This window comes from Hydra vulgaris, chromosome 08, assembly GCF_038396675.1.
Source record: "Hydra vulgaris chromosome 08, alternate assembly HydraT2T_AEP".
Lineage (NCBI taxonomy): Eukaryota > Metazoa > Cnidaria > Hydrozoa > Anthoathecata > Hydridae > Hydra > Hydra vulgaris.
Genome location: NC_088927.1, coordinates 12,472,478 through 12,492,500, shown reverse-complemented (window position 1 = coordinate 12,492,500; position 20,023 = coordinate 12,472,478). Strand labels below are relative to the sequence as shown.

Genomic DNA, 20,023 nt, shown 5'->3' with positions numbered 1-20,023 from the left:
GAGGGAACCAACAACCTACAAGGAAGTTTGTTTTGAAAATTTGGTTTATGGTCTTTTAGTGTTACAAAGGCTTGGGCAGGGGCGGTTGATTCGACTCTATTATCAAGGTTTATTTTTTTAGCAATACTTTGCGCTTCTAAATTAATTGCCTTTTCCAAATTTTTAGGGGCTTTTTCATAAGAACTAGTAATATTGTCGCGTAAAATTTTTTCATAGTTTTCTGTTGTGAGTTGGAAAATATTATTTGTTTTATCAGCAAAAACCAAAATATTAGGGTTTGATTTAATTTTTTTAACATCTAACTTTTATTCTGTTTGAAATTCGTTTTTTATAGGGCGAAACTTGATTGTTTTAATTAAATGTAATAGGTCATTTTCAAAATTTTCCAAATCAGGTATAAAAGGTGGGGTTTTTTTTGTTTTAAATCCATAATTATCATTATTATTAAATGAATCATCTGTTTTTGTATTTGGTTTTAAGAAAAAATGGGCTTTCCAACGAATTCTTTTAATAAAATGCTCAACTTTTTCAATCAAAGAAATAGTATAACTTTTTTCATCTAGTATAGGTATATTTTTCAACGAGTAAGTGAAATTATTAGTTTCCATATTTACACGGAATGTTAAAATACAATTAAGAGTGCTCAACAAATGTTAATAAGGAGCCTAATATATATTTAAACAACTTTAAAAATGTAGAATACTTTTTAAAGTTGTTTAAATATATATTAGGCTCCTTATTAACATTTGTTGAGCACTCTTAATTGTATTTTAACATTCCGTGTAAATATGGAAACTAATATTTTCACTTACTCGTTGAAAAATATACCTATACTAGATAAAAAAAGTTATACTATTTCTTTGAATGAAAAAGTTGAGCATTTTATTAAAAGAATTCGTTGGAAAGCCCATTTTTTCTTAAAACCAAATACAAAAACAGATGATACATTTAATAACAATGGATTTAAAACAAAAAAAAAAACAGCGCCTGCATATAACAATATTTCCAAAAAATACATACTATGCCTACAAGAAAAATTTGAAATAATTACACATGCAAATCAAGAATGCTTATTAAACAAAAGATCGGAATTAATTTCTAAATGTAGGCACGAAAATAAGTTTCTCCTAAAAAACTATAAAAATAAATGAGTTCAAATAATATTAACATTAACTACCCTTTTTAAAAAAACATTTAAAAAAAAATAGCATAAGTAATCATTTCTAAAGAATTCTTTTTATAATAGTGTCAGCAAATTCCACAAATGTGTGAAAATTTACAGTAGTTAAGACATTTGCAACTTCCTGTAATTTAATTTTTGGTATAAATTGAAGGTTAATTAATTTGATCATCCATTTCTGATGAATCTTTGTTGATGAAACACAGTGTTAAATGGAAAAAATTTTCGTTAAGTGATTTTCTACTACTAATATAATTGCTCTGTTCTTTTAAGAACATTGAGCACTCTATTGTGTAGAATACTTTTTAAAGTTGTTTAAATATATATATATATATATAAATATATATATATATATAAATATATATATATATATATATATATAAATATATATATATATACACACACAATATATATATATATATATACAATATATATACATATATATATACATACATAGATATATACAGTATGTATACAATATAATATATATATATATATATATATATATAATACATACACACTATATATATACACATATATATATATATATGTATATATACAATATATATACAATATATGTACAATATATATACAGTATATATACAATATATATACATATATATATACACTATATATGTGTATATATACTGTATATATATACACTGTATATGTATATATATATGAATATATATAATATATATAGGTATATACAGAATATATACAATATATGTATATACCTAAATATATATATATATATATATTATATATATACAGTATATGTATATCGCACTGTATATATATATAAATATATATATGTATATAAACATATATATATACAACATATATATACAGTGTATCTACAATATATATATTTATATATGCATTAACTGTATATATATATATATATATATATATATATATATATATATATATATATATATATATATATATATAAACACAATATATATATATATTTATATGTATATACGTATAATATATATATTTATATATATATACGTATATATATATATATATATACGTATATATATATATATATATGTAAACACAATATATATATATAAACACAATATATATAAATATGTATATATATATATATATATATATATACCTATATATTTATATATATATATATATATATATATATATATAAATAAATATATATATATACATATTTATATAAATATATATATATTTATATATATATATATATATATATATATATATATATATATATATATATATATATATATATATGTAAATATAAATATACATATATATATATATATATATATATATAATATATATATATTTTTATATATATATATATATATATATATATATATATATATATAACGTGTCCCACATCTAACTTTTTTTTTTCAACTAGTGCTTATTTCGTGAATGGTAACACTTAGCTCATGTCTCATTTGACAGATAATTAGTTTTATCCTTCCACTGAACGAATATGGTTGTGTATACGCTCAAACAATGCTGGGAAATATTGCGACATTACTTTGAAATTCATGGTAATGTTGCAGAATGTGTGCGATAATTGCGTACAGATTTTGGAAGAAGAGAAGCACCGTCAGCTCCGTATGTTCGTTATCTTGTGAAAAAAGTGAAAGAAACTGACATCCTCATCGATAAACCAAAGCGTGAAAAGCCAAAAACAGTGCTTATACCCAAGAATATTGCTGCTGTGGCAGAAAGTGTGCGTGAAGCGCCATCAACATCAATTCACCATCGTTCTCAACAATTGAACATTTCGGAGACATCATTGAGACGAAGTTTGCATAAAGACCTTGGAATGACGCCATACAAAGTCCACTTGTTTCAGGAGTTGAAGCCAACTGACCATCCAATGCGTTTTCGCTTCGCTAAGTGGGCCTGCGATCGGCTTACAGAAGATGCTGATTTTGCCAAAAAAATCAGCTTTTCAGATGAAGCTCATTTTGATCTTGGCGGGTATGTAAACAAGCAAAATTGTCGCATTTGGGGCACAGAAAACCCGCACGCATACATTGAAAAGCCAATGCACCCAAAACGAGTCACTGTTTAGTGCGGATTTTTGTCCAGAGGCATAATTGGGCCATTTTTCTTCGAAAATGAACAAGGAGTGGCCATTACAGTCAATGGCGATCGTTATCGGGCCATCTTGACCGAATTTTTGTTCAAAAAAATTGAAGAGTAGGATATTGGCAACATTTGGTTTCAACAGGACGGCGCTACATGCCACACAGCCGAAGCTACACTTGATGTTTTGCGCCCTGTTTTTGAAGATCGCATTATCAGCCGCAGAGCTGATGTCGTTTGGCCATCTCGGAACTGCGATTTGACACCGTTGGACTATTATTTGTGGGGTGCCATCAAAGATAAGTGTTACGCCGACAAGCCAGAGACAGTTGACGCTTTAAAGGACAATATTCGTGAAGCCATTGGTAAAATGCAGCTGCACACAATCGATAATGTGCTTAAAAACTGGACCGATCGTGTAGGCTACTGCATGGCCAGCCAAGGCAGCCATTTGAATGAAATTAATTTCCATTATTAACCGGAAGGATTGCACTTTCAAATAAAAAAAGACATTTGAGAAAATATTCAGTAGTTTTTTTTATAGCATTTTCAAAAAAAAAACAGTTATTTGGTGGACCAGTTATATATATATATATATATATATATATATATATATATATATATATATATATATATATATATATATATATAAATATATATATATATATATATATATACATATATATATTTATTTATATATATATATATATATATATATATATATATATATATATATATATATATATATATATATATATATATATATATATATATTTAAATATATATATATATATATAATATATATATATATATATAAATATATATATATACATATTTATATATATATTTATAAATATATAAATACATATATATATATATATATATATATATATATATATATATATATATATATATATATATATATATATATATATATAGTACGCAAAAAAATAAATGGCGCAAGCAATTTTTTAAAAGTGTTTTTATTTATATCAGCTTAAAGATGTATATTTCTGTATAAAACTGTATATTTCTAAATATAATGCCGATAAAATGGTTTCCGGGAATGAATTAATGAAGGACAGTGAAACAAAAAATATTCAAAAGTTATAAGTCATTGTTAGTTACAATATAAGTAAATTAATCCTTAATTCATCTAACTATCAAATTAATTGTAATAATGACAATTGTATTCCGACAAAATGTTCTGATTTCGAAATACATTTGTCGTATTTGAAAAACATTGCTCTCAGTTACGGGGAAAGTTTTTTTTTATTTGTATTTTTAACAATTTAAACAAAAACTTATATTGATTTTACTCAACTTTGCTAAATTTCAACATGTAATTGAATTTACAAAAAGAGAATTTGTACTTACAACTTTGAATGCAAATTTCTCAATTTAAACTCAGTGTCATATACGACACTTGTATTCCAGGCTAACGATATATATATATAAATTATTTTAGTGTATTCTACAAACAGAGTGCTCAATAATCTTAAAGAACAGGAGCCGTATTCTCATCTCTCCGTTAAATTTAACGGAACGTTAGTCAAAAACTTATTATTAAATACATTAATAAAAAAAATTTTCAAAAATATAACTTTTTAAACATAAATGTTTAAAAAAATATATATTTTATTTTGGTATTAGTTTTACTTAATCGAATTTATAGAAATTTTTGTCGTTTCTTTACTTAGAAATATTCTAATGAAATTTTAGACAAAAGCTCCGTTAAGCTTAACAGAGAGATGTGAATACAGCTGCAGAGCAATAATAAATTAGTAAAAACACTTATCTAATTTTTGTTTTCTTCAACACTGTGTTTCACCATCAGTAGGTTCATCAGGAAGAATGTCTAAACATAAAAAAAATTTCAAATTATAGAAAAATTATATCACATTAAGTTGGGAATTGTTATAATTAATTATGTAATAACTTTAGTATTTTGCAACCAGGAAGTTGCATCAACTACATTAGATAATTAAAAAATCATGAAAGGAATTCTTTAGAATTAGGATAAATTAGGACTGGTCATTCGTTTTTATAAATTTTTAAAAGGAACTTATTTTCATGTCTGCATTTAGAAGTTAATTCTGATTTTTTATTCAGTAAATTTTCTTGATCTAAATGAGTAATAATTTCAAATTTTTTTTGTAAACATAGTATACATTTTTTGGAAATGTCGTTATAGGCAGGCGCAGTTTTTAGGATAGACCAGTTTAATTTAAAATTAATATTTTTTTCTTTTAGTTGCCAAATATATTTAGGCAGCATAGTCTCTTTTGAGTATTTTTTATGTTTAAAAGATTGTTTGTGGTTGGCATAACATTTTTTTTTTCATTTGCCTTTGGTTAAGCCAATATATTGTTTATCAGGGTTGTTTTGTGAGGAAACAATGCATTTGTAAATAATATTTTTTGATAAGCATTTGCCATTCATAGGGCAGTCAAGTTATTGCTTGCAGTTACAATTTTCAGTATTTTTTTCTTTGAGAAATTCATTTTTATTAATCAATGCAAAATAATGGCCTTTATAATTCTTTCGATATTTTTTGTACAGCTATAGCTTACTTAAATAGTATTTCTGTTAAAAATTTTGTGCAATTTATTAGAGGGAGGGACATTTTTGTCAAGTAATTTTAAAAACGTATTTTTAATGTTTGTTGAAACATTTTTGCTGTACGGAGGATTGAACCAAATTATATTTCTATTTCTATTTTGCTTTTTTGCAATTTTTGTTTAAAACTTTAGCTCGAAATTTTTAAATCCGCTTTTTTTAAGAGCATCTTCATACACGCGTTTAGAAGAGTTAAAAATGTTTTCATTAGATGAGTTTTGTTTTAGTCTATTGTTAATTGAAATGGGAATTTGTTTTAAGATTTGAGGGGAATGATTCGAATTTATATTAACATACGATAATTCATCATTAGGTTTTTTATAAGGCCTAAAAGTATTTTTCGAGAGGTCAAAATCATTAATACCAAATTGTATAAATGTGCCTTGATTTTTATTACTAATTTTGGAAAACCAATTTATAACATCGGTGGTGTTTTTCCACTGTTGCAAATTTTAATTAACACAAATATTATTACAAAAAATATCGAAAGAATTATAAAAGGCCATAATTTTGTATTGATTAATAAAAAATAAATTTCTAATAATAAAAAGAAAAAAATACTGAAAATTGTAACTGCAAGCAATAACTTGACTGCCCTATGAATGGCAAATGCTTATAAAAAAAATAATTTACAAATGCATTGTTTCCTCACAAAACAACCCTGATAAACAATATATTGGCTTGACCAAAGGCAAATGAAAAAAAAAATGTTATGCCAACCACAAACAATCTTTTAAACATAAAAAATACTCAAAAGAGACTATGCTGTCTAAATATATTTGGCAACTAAAAGAGAAAAAAATAATAATTTTAATATAAACTGGTCTATCCTAAAAACTGCGCCTGCCTATAACAACATTTCCAAAAAATGTATACTATGTTTACAAGAAAAATTTGAAATTATTACTCATTTAGATCAAGAAAATTTACTGAATAAAAAATCAGAATTAATTTCTAAATGCAGACATAAAAAATAAGCAAAAATGCAAAAATGCAGACAAAAACTTATTTAAAAAAATAGAATTTTAGATCCCATAAAAATTGAAGAAAATTTATTGCTCCACTTTTTATGGATTTATTAGCATTTATTAATAAATTGTTAAACTAAAAAAAGCAACCATTTGAAACATTAAATAAATATTATAAAAGTTAGGCATGATTATAGATATATATTTAAAAAAATAGAATTTTATGGGATCTAAAATTCTATTTTTTTAAATAAGTTATTAAAAAATTTCTATTTTTTTAAATAAGTTATTTAAAAAAATAGAATTTTAGATCCCATAAAAATCGAAGAAAATTTATTGCTCCACTTTTTATGGATTTATTAGCATTTATTAATAAATTGTTAAACTAAAAAAAGCAACCATTTGAAACATTAAATAAATATTATAAAAGTTAGGCATGATTATAGATAGAAGTTCAAGTAAAAAAATTTTTTTGAGCATAAATACTATTTTTTTAAAAACACTCAGAATTTACACATTTAAAAAGAATAAATTTTTTTTTTAAAGAACATGCAAATCTATCACTTCTTGCTAGTGGAAGGTTTGAAAAACTTTAAAGACTTTTTTCTTTTTCAAAAAGGGTTTGAAAACTTTTTGCACAATGCTAAATTTCAAGGAGAGCAAGACCTAGCAAATGTTGAGGCTGTCTCAAAATTAATACTAATAGTTTCATAATTTATTAAAGATATAGAAAAAGCTATTGACTCAAACCGTTTTTAAATAGCAAACACCAAGTTAAAAACAAAGACAGCGTTACCCTTTACATGTGAAGTAATCTTTTGAGGAATTGTCTAGTAAATCAATGATAATAAATCATACCTTCAATCCCATAGGAATGAAAAACCTACCTTGAACCCCAGAACGATTAAAAAAGTCCAACCTACAAGTCTTTTTGTAAGCGAATAAAATAACTAAATGACAAAAGATTTGTTTGAAAGTTAGTTTAAAAAATATTTTATTCCAAAAGTAAAAGAGTTATGAAAAAAAAAGATTTGAGCTTTAAAGTTTTTTTGCTTATTGATAAGTAGGTCAAAACAGTTAAATCATTTTAAAGTAAAAACTTCACTTTAAGATGTGTGCACTCCAAGTTGTATATCACTGATATAACTATCATATCAAGAAATCAATTAAGACTTAGAATTGCTGTAGTATGCAGTATATACTACATTTATCAGGAAAATGAAAGCAGATTAAACTTACTCAAGCTTGGGAAAAAAATTATTTTAAATTGTGCTACAAATATAGATTCAGCATGCAAGGAATTAAAATAGTCTTCATTTCATGCATGTAACCTTTGTTACTGCAAATGATTTAGAGAAAAAACAATGTTCTATTTGATTAAGCATATTGCAACAGAATAATATTAGTTGCTTTTAAAGGCATGGCTTTTCATATACGAATATTAATGATGTACAGGAACTATTTGAAGTACAAATTTTAAATTGAAATTGAAAAAATAATGTTATTTCAGCTTGTTATTTGTTGTTTGTTTAAATCTAATTGATCTGCAAGAAGTAACAGTTACAGCTGATTAAAATGTCTTTTAAAAATCCTTCATTAGTAATTAGTGGGAAATTTAAAAGAATTCTCTAGCACCTTAAGAAAATTATTAATAACTTGTGACAAGAAGTTTAAATGATAAGAGTAAGGATAAAAATTAAATCTTTTATTAAATGTTTGATAAATTTCTTTTTAATTTGTGTATTGTTAATGTTAAATTTCAAACTTTTGTTTTTAATTAAAACCCGAAGTTAAACTTTTTATGTTTATTTCTAATGAAATGAAATTTCAATTATATATATATATATATATATATATATATATATATATATATATATATATATATATATATATATATATATATATATATATATATATATATTATATATATATATATATATATATTACAGCCTAAAAATTGTCTTCGAAACAACCCAATTTGTTTTGCTTAAATTTATACTATTTCGAAGTTTCAATTTGGAACAAAACCTAAAACACGCTTTATTATCTTATTATTGTCTTAAAAATTCTAAACTTCAAGATTTTTTAATCTCTGTATAGTATTTACACAAAATTATTCAAATATGTATATACCAAAATTTTTTTAATATATTACTTAATAATTAATACAAATGAAAGCATATCATTCATAAAACAAAATATTAGATTAGATAATAATTATGAATGACATCCACACAAGTATTACATCATTAATGTTATTAATGTATATCAGCTATCTAACATTAATATATTAGCATTAATGTTAGATAGCTGTCATTGTTGTACTATGTTATTGTAAATATAGGAAATATTTTCTCCTTGTTGTTTGTTTCTTGCTATTATATATCCAAACGTTATTATTATAGTCAACATAGTAATTTGCATTATTTGTCATTAATATAGTATAGTGTAGAACTTTAATTATAAGTTTAACATTATATCATAAGTCATTATCACAACCTCATTTAGAAAGCTTTATAACCTCTGTAAATTTGATTAAAAAAAGTACATAAAATTGTCATTGATATAATCTATAATCAACATTGTTTGTCATGCAGTTAGAAAAACCCAATTACCTTTTGAGAACTGTACTAATATGGACATTTACTTTTTAAGTTAATATTAGAAAATTCTATTTGTTTCTAAGCGTGTAACTTCACTACATATCTTTAAATATTAGAGCTATGGTCGAAGGTAAAACTATAGCTGCACTAACAACAGGTCTAACGGTGGTATCTATCTGTGCCTTTATCAGATTTTTAGACATGACTTTTTGCATATGACATATCCACATTATTTTTATCTCCACATTAGTTCTGAAGGTATCAGCAATCCCCAATATTAACATTTTTAATCAATTTAAAGAGTTCTGGCTTCTGTGGTCATAACAAACTATTGGACACTATATCCTCAAACTATGGCCACTAATATCCTCAATTTCTGAATATGATGCTGAGAGAACTGATGAAGGATCTACCTTCCTCAGTTCTCTCAGCATCAACTACAAAGACACTCTCCTATATGACACAAATAGAGGACCCTAGAGGAGAAAGATCATGTAATCACTAGAACAGCAGAACAAAGACATTAGCCACCTCTGGTAATCTGTCATAAGACAACATCAGAAAGCCACTTTTTAATTTAAACCCTCTCTACAACTCACGACTATTCTAATTTGGCAATTTTTAAAGACATGATTGTGGCACCCTTAGCAACTAAGAATATCAAGAGGTTCTTTAAACTCCTGTTCATTGACATTAGCTTTTTTGATCAATACCTAAAACTTAGAAAGATAGTCCAATTTGTTGGATCCTCATTAAAAAAAATTTATTCAAAATGAATGCTTTCCTATGTACTTGTTAAACCTTAGTTTGACAGTAAAAATTTTTACAGAACAAACTTTCACAAACTGAAACAAGTCTTTTCCAATAGCATATATCTCACAATACCATTATCGCAAACATTAACTGATATACGCATATCTTTATTGTTACTTTTAAAGAGTTTTTTGTTATTTAAACTTTTAAAACTTTATTTTTATTTGTTATTTTTATTTGTTATTTTTATTTACTTTTAAAGAGTTAAAAAAGCAACTGAAACCTAATGGTAACAACAAAAGTTTTTATTTAATATTAATTATATTTTATATTATATAAATTTTATTTATTATTATTTATTTAATACTCTCATATGAACAGCCAATTTCAACATTGATTAATATGGAACTAAACCATTTTAATAACTGTTCTCATTAAGTTAATGTGACTCTTTGTCTGAGACATCTTCTAAAGTCAACTAATATAATTTAAAAAATAGTTGAGCATGCATTATATAAATCGAAAATATAATTATATTACACATGTTAATAACTTATCTATGATATATTTTTGGAGCACTAAATATTTATTCAAACATTAGGGTTATGACTTTTTTTCAACCCTATGCTCCTGCACTGTAGTTTGATGAACTTTTACCTAAAAAGCGCAAAATGAACTATTATTTGCATATGTTTTGAAAAAAGTTCACCCCGCCATTGAAAAATTGGTTTTGACATAAGTACTACTATTTAACCCAGTGGGCACAAGATGTATTTTATACGACTAAAATATTATTATTTAGACGTTATAAACACATCTTGAGCCGACTAAGAATACATAGTAGTACTTATGTCAAAATCGATTTTTTAATGGCGGGGTGAACTTTTCTCAAAAGATATCCAAATAATAGTTCATTTCGTGCTTTTTAGGTAAAAGTTCATCAAACTACAGTATAGGAGCATGGGGTTAAAAAAAGTCATAAACCTAATAAATACACTATTACACAATTTTAAAAAATTTAAAAAAATATATACTTTGGCAAAAACATAAGAAACAATATAAAAATATTAAAAATTTGTTACAACATAAATAAACAAATTAACAAATATATATATATATATATATATATATATATATATATATATATATATATATACATATATATATATATATATATATATATGTATATATATATATATATATATATATATATATATATATATATATATATATATATATATATATATATATATATATATATATATATATATATATATATATATACGAGCCCCTGAGATGCGTAGTGGTATAAGTCACTTATATCTAGTTTTGAGATACAGAGGCATTTAGTAGACATCATATCATAAATCATCAAACTGTTTTAAAGGAAGTAAATAAAAATAACATTATTATCAGTATCATTAGACTTATACCACTCTACCATGTAATAGAATAAACAAAATGCTAACCATTGGTGGCAATAACTCAAAATATTGAAAAAAGTGAATTATACCACTATGCATCTCATGGGCTCATATATACATATATATACAGATAGATAGATATAGATGTATATATGTAGATTGAAAGAGAGAGATATAGTTATATTTATATATATATGCAATAAAAAAAAGTTTTTTTATATATGTAACAATAATAAATAAAACAAAATAAATTTATTATAAAATTTACTTCTAAGCCTTCCAAACGAAGATCAATAAGCTTTGACAATTTTCCCATATTTGTTGGTAACAAATTTATACCAACATTTCGACTAATGTCAAGAAATTCTAAACATTTCAGATTACAGATACTTTCAGGAACATTTTTTAATTTATTATCTGCTAAATATAAGTTTTTTAATTTAAGTTCTTCAACATGCGATGGAAAACCTTTTAATAAATTTTTTTCAAGAACTAATGTTGTAAGAGATGGTGACCATTCTTTAACATCAGGGAGGTATTTCAATTGATTTGATGAAAGATTTAGGCTGCAAAGCTTGGGAAGACTAAATAATTCTGAGGGAACCTCTTGTAATTTATTTGAACTAAGTATTAACTTTTCAACAGATTTAAGATAACTCAAAATATCAGTTGGTATGCTTTTAATTTCATTATAAGAAAGAATAACATCTTTATAGCTTGTTAAACTTTTAAACCAATCTTCATGAAGAAAACGTAGCAAAAGCCCTTTCCAATCAGCTTTAAGATTTTCTTTATCACAAAAAATATCCCATAATATATATTTAACACCTTTGTAATTTTTCACCATAGAATTACATCCTATGCATACTGGGTAGGCAAACTCTTTGTCCTTGCTTATAAATGATCTTAAAAAAAGAAAAAGAAATGGTTTTATATACTTTTTAAAACTATAGTACTACTTTTTATATAAAAATATTAAAGATAAGGAAAATATATAAATAATATAATATAAAATAATCTATCAAGATAAGGATAGCAAGACACTTATAAATAAACAGATTGTTTACAAAACTGGGCTCAGACTCAATTGTGATAGTAGTCAGAGACAATTGTTACAAATGCAAATTATTGTATTCATTAAATAATTAGTATCTCATATAATTAGTACATATAGATAGGCAAAATAAAGCAATCAATTCATAGTTAAATGAACTAGAAAAAGAAATCTTCCTAATAACAAGGACTAGAAGACGCCTTCTTAAGAACTAGAAGAAGTCTTCTTAAGAGCAAGAACCATTACTCAAAATGTAACTTAAACGATTAGTAGACTTTCATTTGATTCCTTTCCTAATAATTGAAGCATCTTCAATAAATTTAAAATACATGCAAACATACAAACAACAACAACAAAAGGAGGCTTATAAAATCTGAATGCATATCTCACAATCTTCATAATCTCACAATGTGTATGCATTATCGCAAACATTAACTGAACTCCACATATTCATATCTGATTTTATTATTATTTTTAGGGGACAATAAAGGAACTGAATACTACTATTAGCTTAAGAATTTTTTATTTAATACATAAACTCTCATATATACATTTATTTGTAATTCTTGTTGCAATTTAAAGTACAGTATCACTAAAATAGTTTCATTTATTATTTGTAACTTTATACAAGAACTTAGCATACAATAACCCTGGAAACTAGTACTTCTAAAATAGTTTTAGCTATAGGGGTAGTTACCTAAATTGTAACAACACCTTAATTGGAACATTTGCATGAAACACTTAACTAGAAAAATGCAGGTGTGCCTGATTTCAAGCTTTTTTGAGTAATTTTTTCCCTGATCTAATTTTGTGTTCACCCTATATTGATTGCACTGGGTAAACTATACTGCTATATGTTGTACTGTTTTTTGTGTTTATTGCAATGAGATTTAAAGTTTGAATAACAACATAAACTTAGCTCATAGGTTGCTGCAAGCATGATATTGCAGTGATATAACAAAGTATTCCAAAGTTTCCTTGATTGAAACAATATACTTTTCCTCACTTAATCAGTGATAAATTCAAGGGGTTGAAGAAACAGTTCAGGCGAAGAAATAGTTCATAATATTTAGTAATAACTATAAACCTTAAAAATAATACATTATTTATTGCTTTTAATAAATAAAATAAAAAAATGTCACAATTGTTGAAAATTTTATACATTTTATTGTTCGTAGAATTTCATTAATCCTATTAAAAGTTTATAGTTTAGTTTGAATTGTTTAAATTGTAATTGTAAAGATAAGAATAATTTTAAATTGATTTTTGTTAAGTTTACTGGGTATTTTTTTATTTATAAACTTTTATTGTTTGCAATCTATACAATAATCATCATCTTCATCAATATCTTCTTGAGAGTACAACTCATTTTCAAGGTAATGTCTTAATATAGAATGTTATGAAACCTAAGAGAACTGTATGCTTTAAACTAAGCATACAATTCTTTTAGGTTTGAGAGAATCAAAGACTATGAAATCTTGAAGCTTTCCTTAAAAAATCTTTTTTACCAGACATTTGCTTGCTATTTTCATCATTACAATTTTTTGTTTTTTTCATTACTTTTTTTTTTTTTTTTTCAGGGAAAGATAAAATACCTTTTTTTTTTGAAGCGGCTTGTGTGATATCTGCATATAATTAGTAACATAAATTATTTTTCTATACATTTTTTAGATCAAAGTATTGGAACCAGTGTTAGTAACTAAACTTCCTGATTCTGATTGGAAATTAACATTTTTTCTATTCATATATCCATGTAATTTGCTTTATGTTCAACTTCCTTATATATTTTATTGAAGGAATCTTTTCGAGCTTAATTGATCAGGATCTATATTTAAAGTCCTTGCAACACCTAACTTTACTGTTTTTTGAACATGTAATTAGTTCTTTTTACCGAGAGCAACTCTGAAGTGACTATTCATAGCGTTTTGAGAGGACTTATGTTCATAGCCGCTAAAAAAGAATTGATAATTTAAAATAACTTTTAACAAATTATTTATAGAAAGTTCATTAGCTTCATAAATTTTGCTGCAAGTCGGTTCTCCTGTTCCATCATCTTTAAATGATATCAATTTAATTTTACCTGATGTATGTAATGTTGCTATAGGCAGGTGCAGTTTTTAGGATAGACCAGTTTAATTTAAAAAAATTTTTTTTTTCTCTTTTAGTTGCCAAATATATTTAGACAGCATAGTCTCTTTTGATTATTTTTTATGTTTAAAGATTGTTTGTCGTTGGCATAACATTTTTTTTTTATTTGCCTTTGGTTAAGCCAATATAATGTTTATAAGGGTTGTTTTGTGAGGAAACAATGCATTTGTAAATAATATTTTTTGATAAGCATTTGCCATTCATAGGGCAGTCAAGTTATTGCTTGCAGTTACAATTTTCAGTATTTTTTTCTTTGAGAAATTCATTTTTATTAATCAATGCAAAATAATGGCCTATTATAATTCTTTCAATATTTTTTGTACAGCTATAGCTTACTTAAATAGCATTTCTGTTAAAAATTTTGTGCAATTTATTAGAGGGAGGGAAATGCTTGTCAAGTAATTTTAAAAACGCTTTTCCAATGTTTGTAGAAACATTTTTGCTGTACGGAGGATTGAACCAAATTATATTTCTATTTCTATTTCGCTTTTTTGCAATTTTTGTTTCAAATTTTAGCTCTGAATTTTTATATCCACTTTTTTTAAGAGCATCTTCATACACGCGTTTAGAAGATGAGTTTTGTTTTAGTCTATTGTTAATTGAAATGGGAATTTGTTTTAAGATTTGAGGGGAATGATTCGAATTTATATTAACATACGATAATTCATCATTAGGTTTTTTATAAGGCCTATAAGTATTTTTCGAGAGGTCAAAATCATTAATACCAAATTGTATAAATGTGCCTTGATTTTTATTACTAATTTTGGAAAACCAATTTATAACATCGGTGGTGTTTTTCCACTGTTGCAAATTTTAATTAACACAAATATTATTACAAAAAATATCGAAAGAATTATAAAAGGCCATAATTTTGTATTGATTAATAAAAAATAAATTTCTAATAATAAAAAGAAAAAAATACTGAAAATTGTAACTGCAAGCAATAACTTGACTGCCCTATGAATGGCAAATGCTTATCAAAAAATATTATTTAAAAATGCATTGTTTCCTCACAAAACAACCCTGATAAACAATATATTGGCTTTACCAAAGGCAAATGAAAAAAAAAATGTTATGCCAACCACAAACAATCTTTTAAACATAAAAAATACTCAAAAGAGACTATGCTGTCTAAATATATTTGGCAACTAAAAGAGAAAAAAATAATAATTTTAAATTAAACTGGTCTATCCTAAAAACTGCGCCTGCCTATAACAACATTTCCAAAAAATGTATACTATGTTTACAAGAAAAATTTGAAATTATTACTCATTTAGATCAAGAATATGTACTGAATAAAAAATCAGAATTAACTTCTAAATGCAGACATGAAAATAAGTTCCTTTTAAAGAATTATAAAAACAAATGACCAGTCCAAATTTATCCTAATTCTAAAGAATTCTTTTCATGATTTTTTTAATTATCTAATGTAGTTGATGCAACTTCCTGGTTGCAAAATACTACAGTTATTACATTATTAATTATAACAATTCCCAACTTAATGTGATAAAATTTTTCTATAACTTGACATTTTTTTTATGTTTAGACATTCTTCCTGATGAACCTACTGATGGTGAAACACAGTGTTAAAGAAAACAAAAATTAGATAAGTGTTTTTACTAATTTATGTATATTTATATATATATATATATATATATATATATATATATATATATATATATATATATATATATATATATATATATATATATATATATATATATATATATATATGTATATGTATATATATATACATATATATATATATATATATATATATATATATATATACATTTAATAGGATGTTACATAAACTAGGACATTTTAACAAAATGAATATGAAAATATTTACCTTAGGGATGCCCTACCACTACATTTATATGATGTAATTATAGCCAATAAGCCTGTAAAAAGGCTACCCAATAATGTTAATTGTAAGCAACTTGGAACACCTACATTTAGCATCTCTAAATATTTAGTCATCATGGTGAAACCCACTCTAAACTTAAATGAAACGCATTTTAAAAAACTTCTTAGCAGCTTGTGGATACAGCATTATCCATTTATTCTTATCAATTTCCCATAGATTATGGGAAATCGATAGGTATGAGATTCAGGTCTCCTTTGATGTTGTTAATTTGTACCATTCGGTCTCAATTAAAGAAGCAATCATTACATTAGTTGAAAGATTAAGAAACAACCACAACTTTATATCTAAACTAACTTTTGAATAGATCAGGTTACTTTGAGAACTTTGTCTTTCTCATAGCTATTTTTATATGAAATTGACATTTATGAGCTTGAAAATCTCCTGACCAATTGGCTTAGCTCTTATAATGGTGGTTGTCAAGTGTTTTAAAAGTACCATGAAAGTAATACTTTTTTAATGGCGCTTAACAATAACATCTATGTAAAATCATTTAAAAGATATGTTGATGATATACATTCAAAGTTCCGGGTAGAAAAATATACACAAAAATATTTAGATCCACTTAATAAACAGCACAAAAATATTCAATACACAATGGAATCTGCCAATTTAACCAATACATTCAACTTGATTTTTCAGTTACTAAAAATAAAATCAGTACATACAGTTATGGCCATTGAAATCCGACCACCAGTATCATTTTACTTAAAACTAGTTTAATGTAGTAATAAACAATTGTATTATAGCAATAAAATAATAACGGTAACAATTAATGATTATAATGTAACATATCGTACATATTCAATGTTTTTAATATTTAGTGGCACCACCATGTGCTTTTAAGACTGCATTAATGCAATCTGGCATTGAATCCACAAGAGCCTGACAATATTCTGGCGTTATTTCAGTAATCCAAGCTTGACGAATTTTGTGCGCTAGATCGTCCAGTGATGTAAATTTGTACCTGACTATTTTCAAGGTTGAAGAATTCAATGAAATAATCAAAAGTATAAAAAAATATTTTTAAGTACCTGTAATTATCAATTTAAATCAATTTAGGCAATTTTTTATATACCTGATTTTGATGCTCAAGAAACCCACGTGGCCTTGATGATATTAAAAAAAAATATTTTACACATTATTCTAAATTTTATGATCTTTCAGAAAACATAAGAATTTTGATCTGCAAGTATATGGATTTCCATATATGGATAAGGGGGTACAGGCCCCACTTTTTTGTAGCGGAATCTTGCAATACATTTTCCACTACCTTTCAGACTAGCTAGAGCTATGAAAATTTCTGTATTTTTTTAGTGTCAATAAACGAGCATTTTAAAACTAAAAAAGAGCCAAAGAAACTAGGGGAGGGGGCTGGGGGCACATGCCCCACTTTTTTGAGCAGAATCTTGAGATAAATTTTTCACTATCTTCCAGACACTATCTGCAGCTCTGAAACTTTCAGCATTTGTGTAGTCCTGATGAACATGCGTTAAAATTATTTCAGGTCAGATGACCAGATAGTCCATGGGGCTGGGGCACCTGGGACCATGCCCCACTTTTTTTCTCAAAAAAAAAATTTTTTTTCTTTAAAACTTATTTAAGATAACTTTAAAACTATTGTCTTCAAATTTTTTTTTAGATTTTCATTTTTAACAACGTTAAACATTTCATATGTTTAACAATGTTATCAATGTTTCCAAAAAGTTTGGGAAACATTGATAACATTGCTTCCCAAATTTTTGTGATTTATATTTGTTCCATTTGGTTTTGATCATTCTATGTTCAATAATCTTTTTAAAATGTTTTAAGAAGCTTAATGTTTATAAGAATTTTGATTTGCATGTATAAGATTAAAAACAGTCTAAAGTAATGATTTTAACAGAATTTTATTTTGTATAATTTAAGATTTGAATTAAAAAAGAAAAACATATTTTGCTAATTCTAAAATGGTAACAGCAAGTTGTTAACAGAAACAAAAAACATCCTGTCATTACACTAGTATAGAAGAAATTTGTTACCTATTAAAGTCATCATTAACATTTTTAACATTAACAAATTGAGTATAATTAAACTTTGTGAAAAGGAAACTTTTTTTTTGTCAAAGTAAGATAAAAGAAATCAATCACTGTTTAGTTTTGTATTACCATGGTGATTGCTTAAGTTGCTTTCATTAAATTAATTACTATTGGTTTCTCATTTTTAAATTAATCTCAAATTGTTTTTAGTGTTACAGTAAGAATGGATTCATGTGATTTTGGAAAAAAGTTAAATGATACTTGTCATAAACTAAGTTATTGTAGAAAGATTGATTTAAAGAAATTTGATTGCTATAGAGAAGATGCCAGAGAAAACAGTAGGTAGAAAACAACACATGCAAAAGCGCCTTATTTTATGTAATCTTAAAGAACCTTATGTTTCTTTTAAAACTAAATATCCTCAAGAAGTTATTGGATTTTCTATGTTTTGCAGTTTAAGACCAAAATGGTGTATAAATGTTGGAGCATCAGGCACTCATTCTGTTTGTGTATGTACCCTCTACCAAAATGCAATACTCTTGACCAATGCTATACAAAAAAATGTACTTACAAAGATCTTATGACAAAAGTTGTTTGTGATGTTACAAGTAATGAGTGTATGGTTCATCGATGTCCGAACTGTCCAGGTATAGTTTCTTTAAAGAAGTTTCTGGATGCACAACTAATTGACAATGACGAGGAGGTGTCATTCAATCAGTGGCAGAAAACAGACAGAACAACATTGATCTATCAGACAACAACAATGGAAGAATACAAATTGATGTTATCAAAGGCAATAAACAAGTTAACAGCTTATTCCTACATTGCAAAATGTCAAGCAAGATATCTAAAGCAACAAAAGGAAAATTTAGCAAAAGACTGCTGTATTGTCTTAAGTGACTTTGCAGAAAACTTTACTTTTGTGATTCAAGATGAAATCCAAAGTTACCATTGGTGCAAAAGTCAATGCACATTGCACCCCGTTGCCCTCTATTTATTAAACGAAAATGACCAACTTGAAGAAAAATTGTTTTGCTTTATGTCAGAAGATAATGAGCATGACACTGGTTTTGTGTATGAAGTTCAAACACAAGTAGTTAATTTTTTAAAAGAATATCATCCTAAAATTTCAAAGATTCTTTATTTTTCTGATGGTTTGTGCTGCACAGTATAAAAATCACAAAAACCTTTACAATATCTGTCTCCATAAAAATGATTTTGACATTGATGCAGAG

At 25.4% G+C, this 20,023-nt stretch overlaps 1 protein-coding gene across 2 annotated transcripts in view; it reads right to left on the bottom strand.

Moving 5' to 3' along the window:
• Window positions 1–20,023, bottom strand: part of LOC105845161 (leucine-rich repeat serine/threonine-protein kinase 2) — a 129,451-nt gene that overhangs the window by 81,838 nt on the left and 27,590 nt on the right. For both annotated transcript variants that reach the window (XM_065803105.1, XM_065803106.1), the window contains exon 4: window positions 11,910–12,546. In XM_065803105.1, the coding sequence (XP_065659177.1) occupies window positions 11,910–12,546 (637 nt within the window). The remainder of the gene's footprint in view (window positions 1–11,909; window positions 12,547–20,023) is intronic.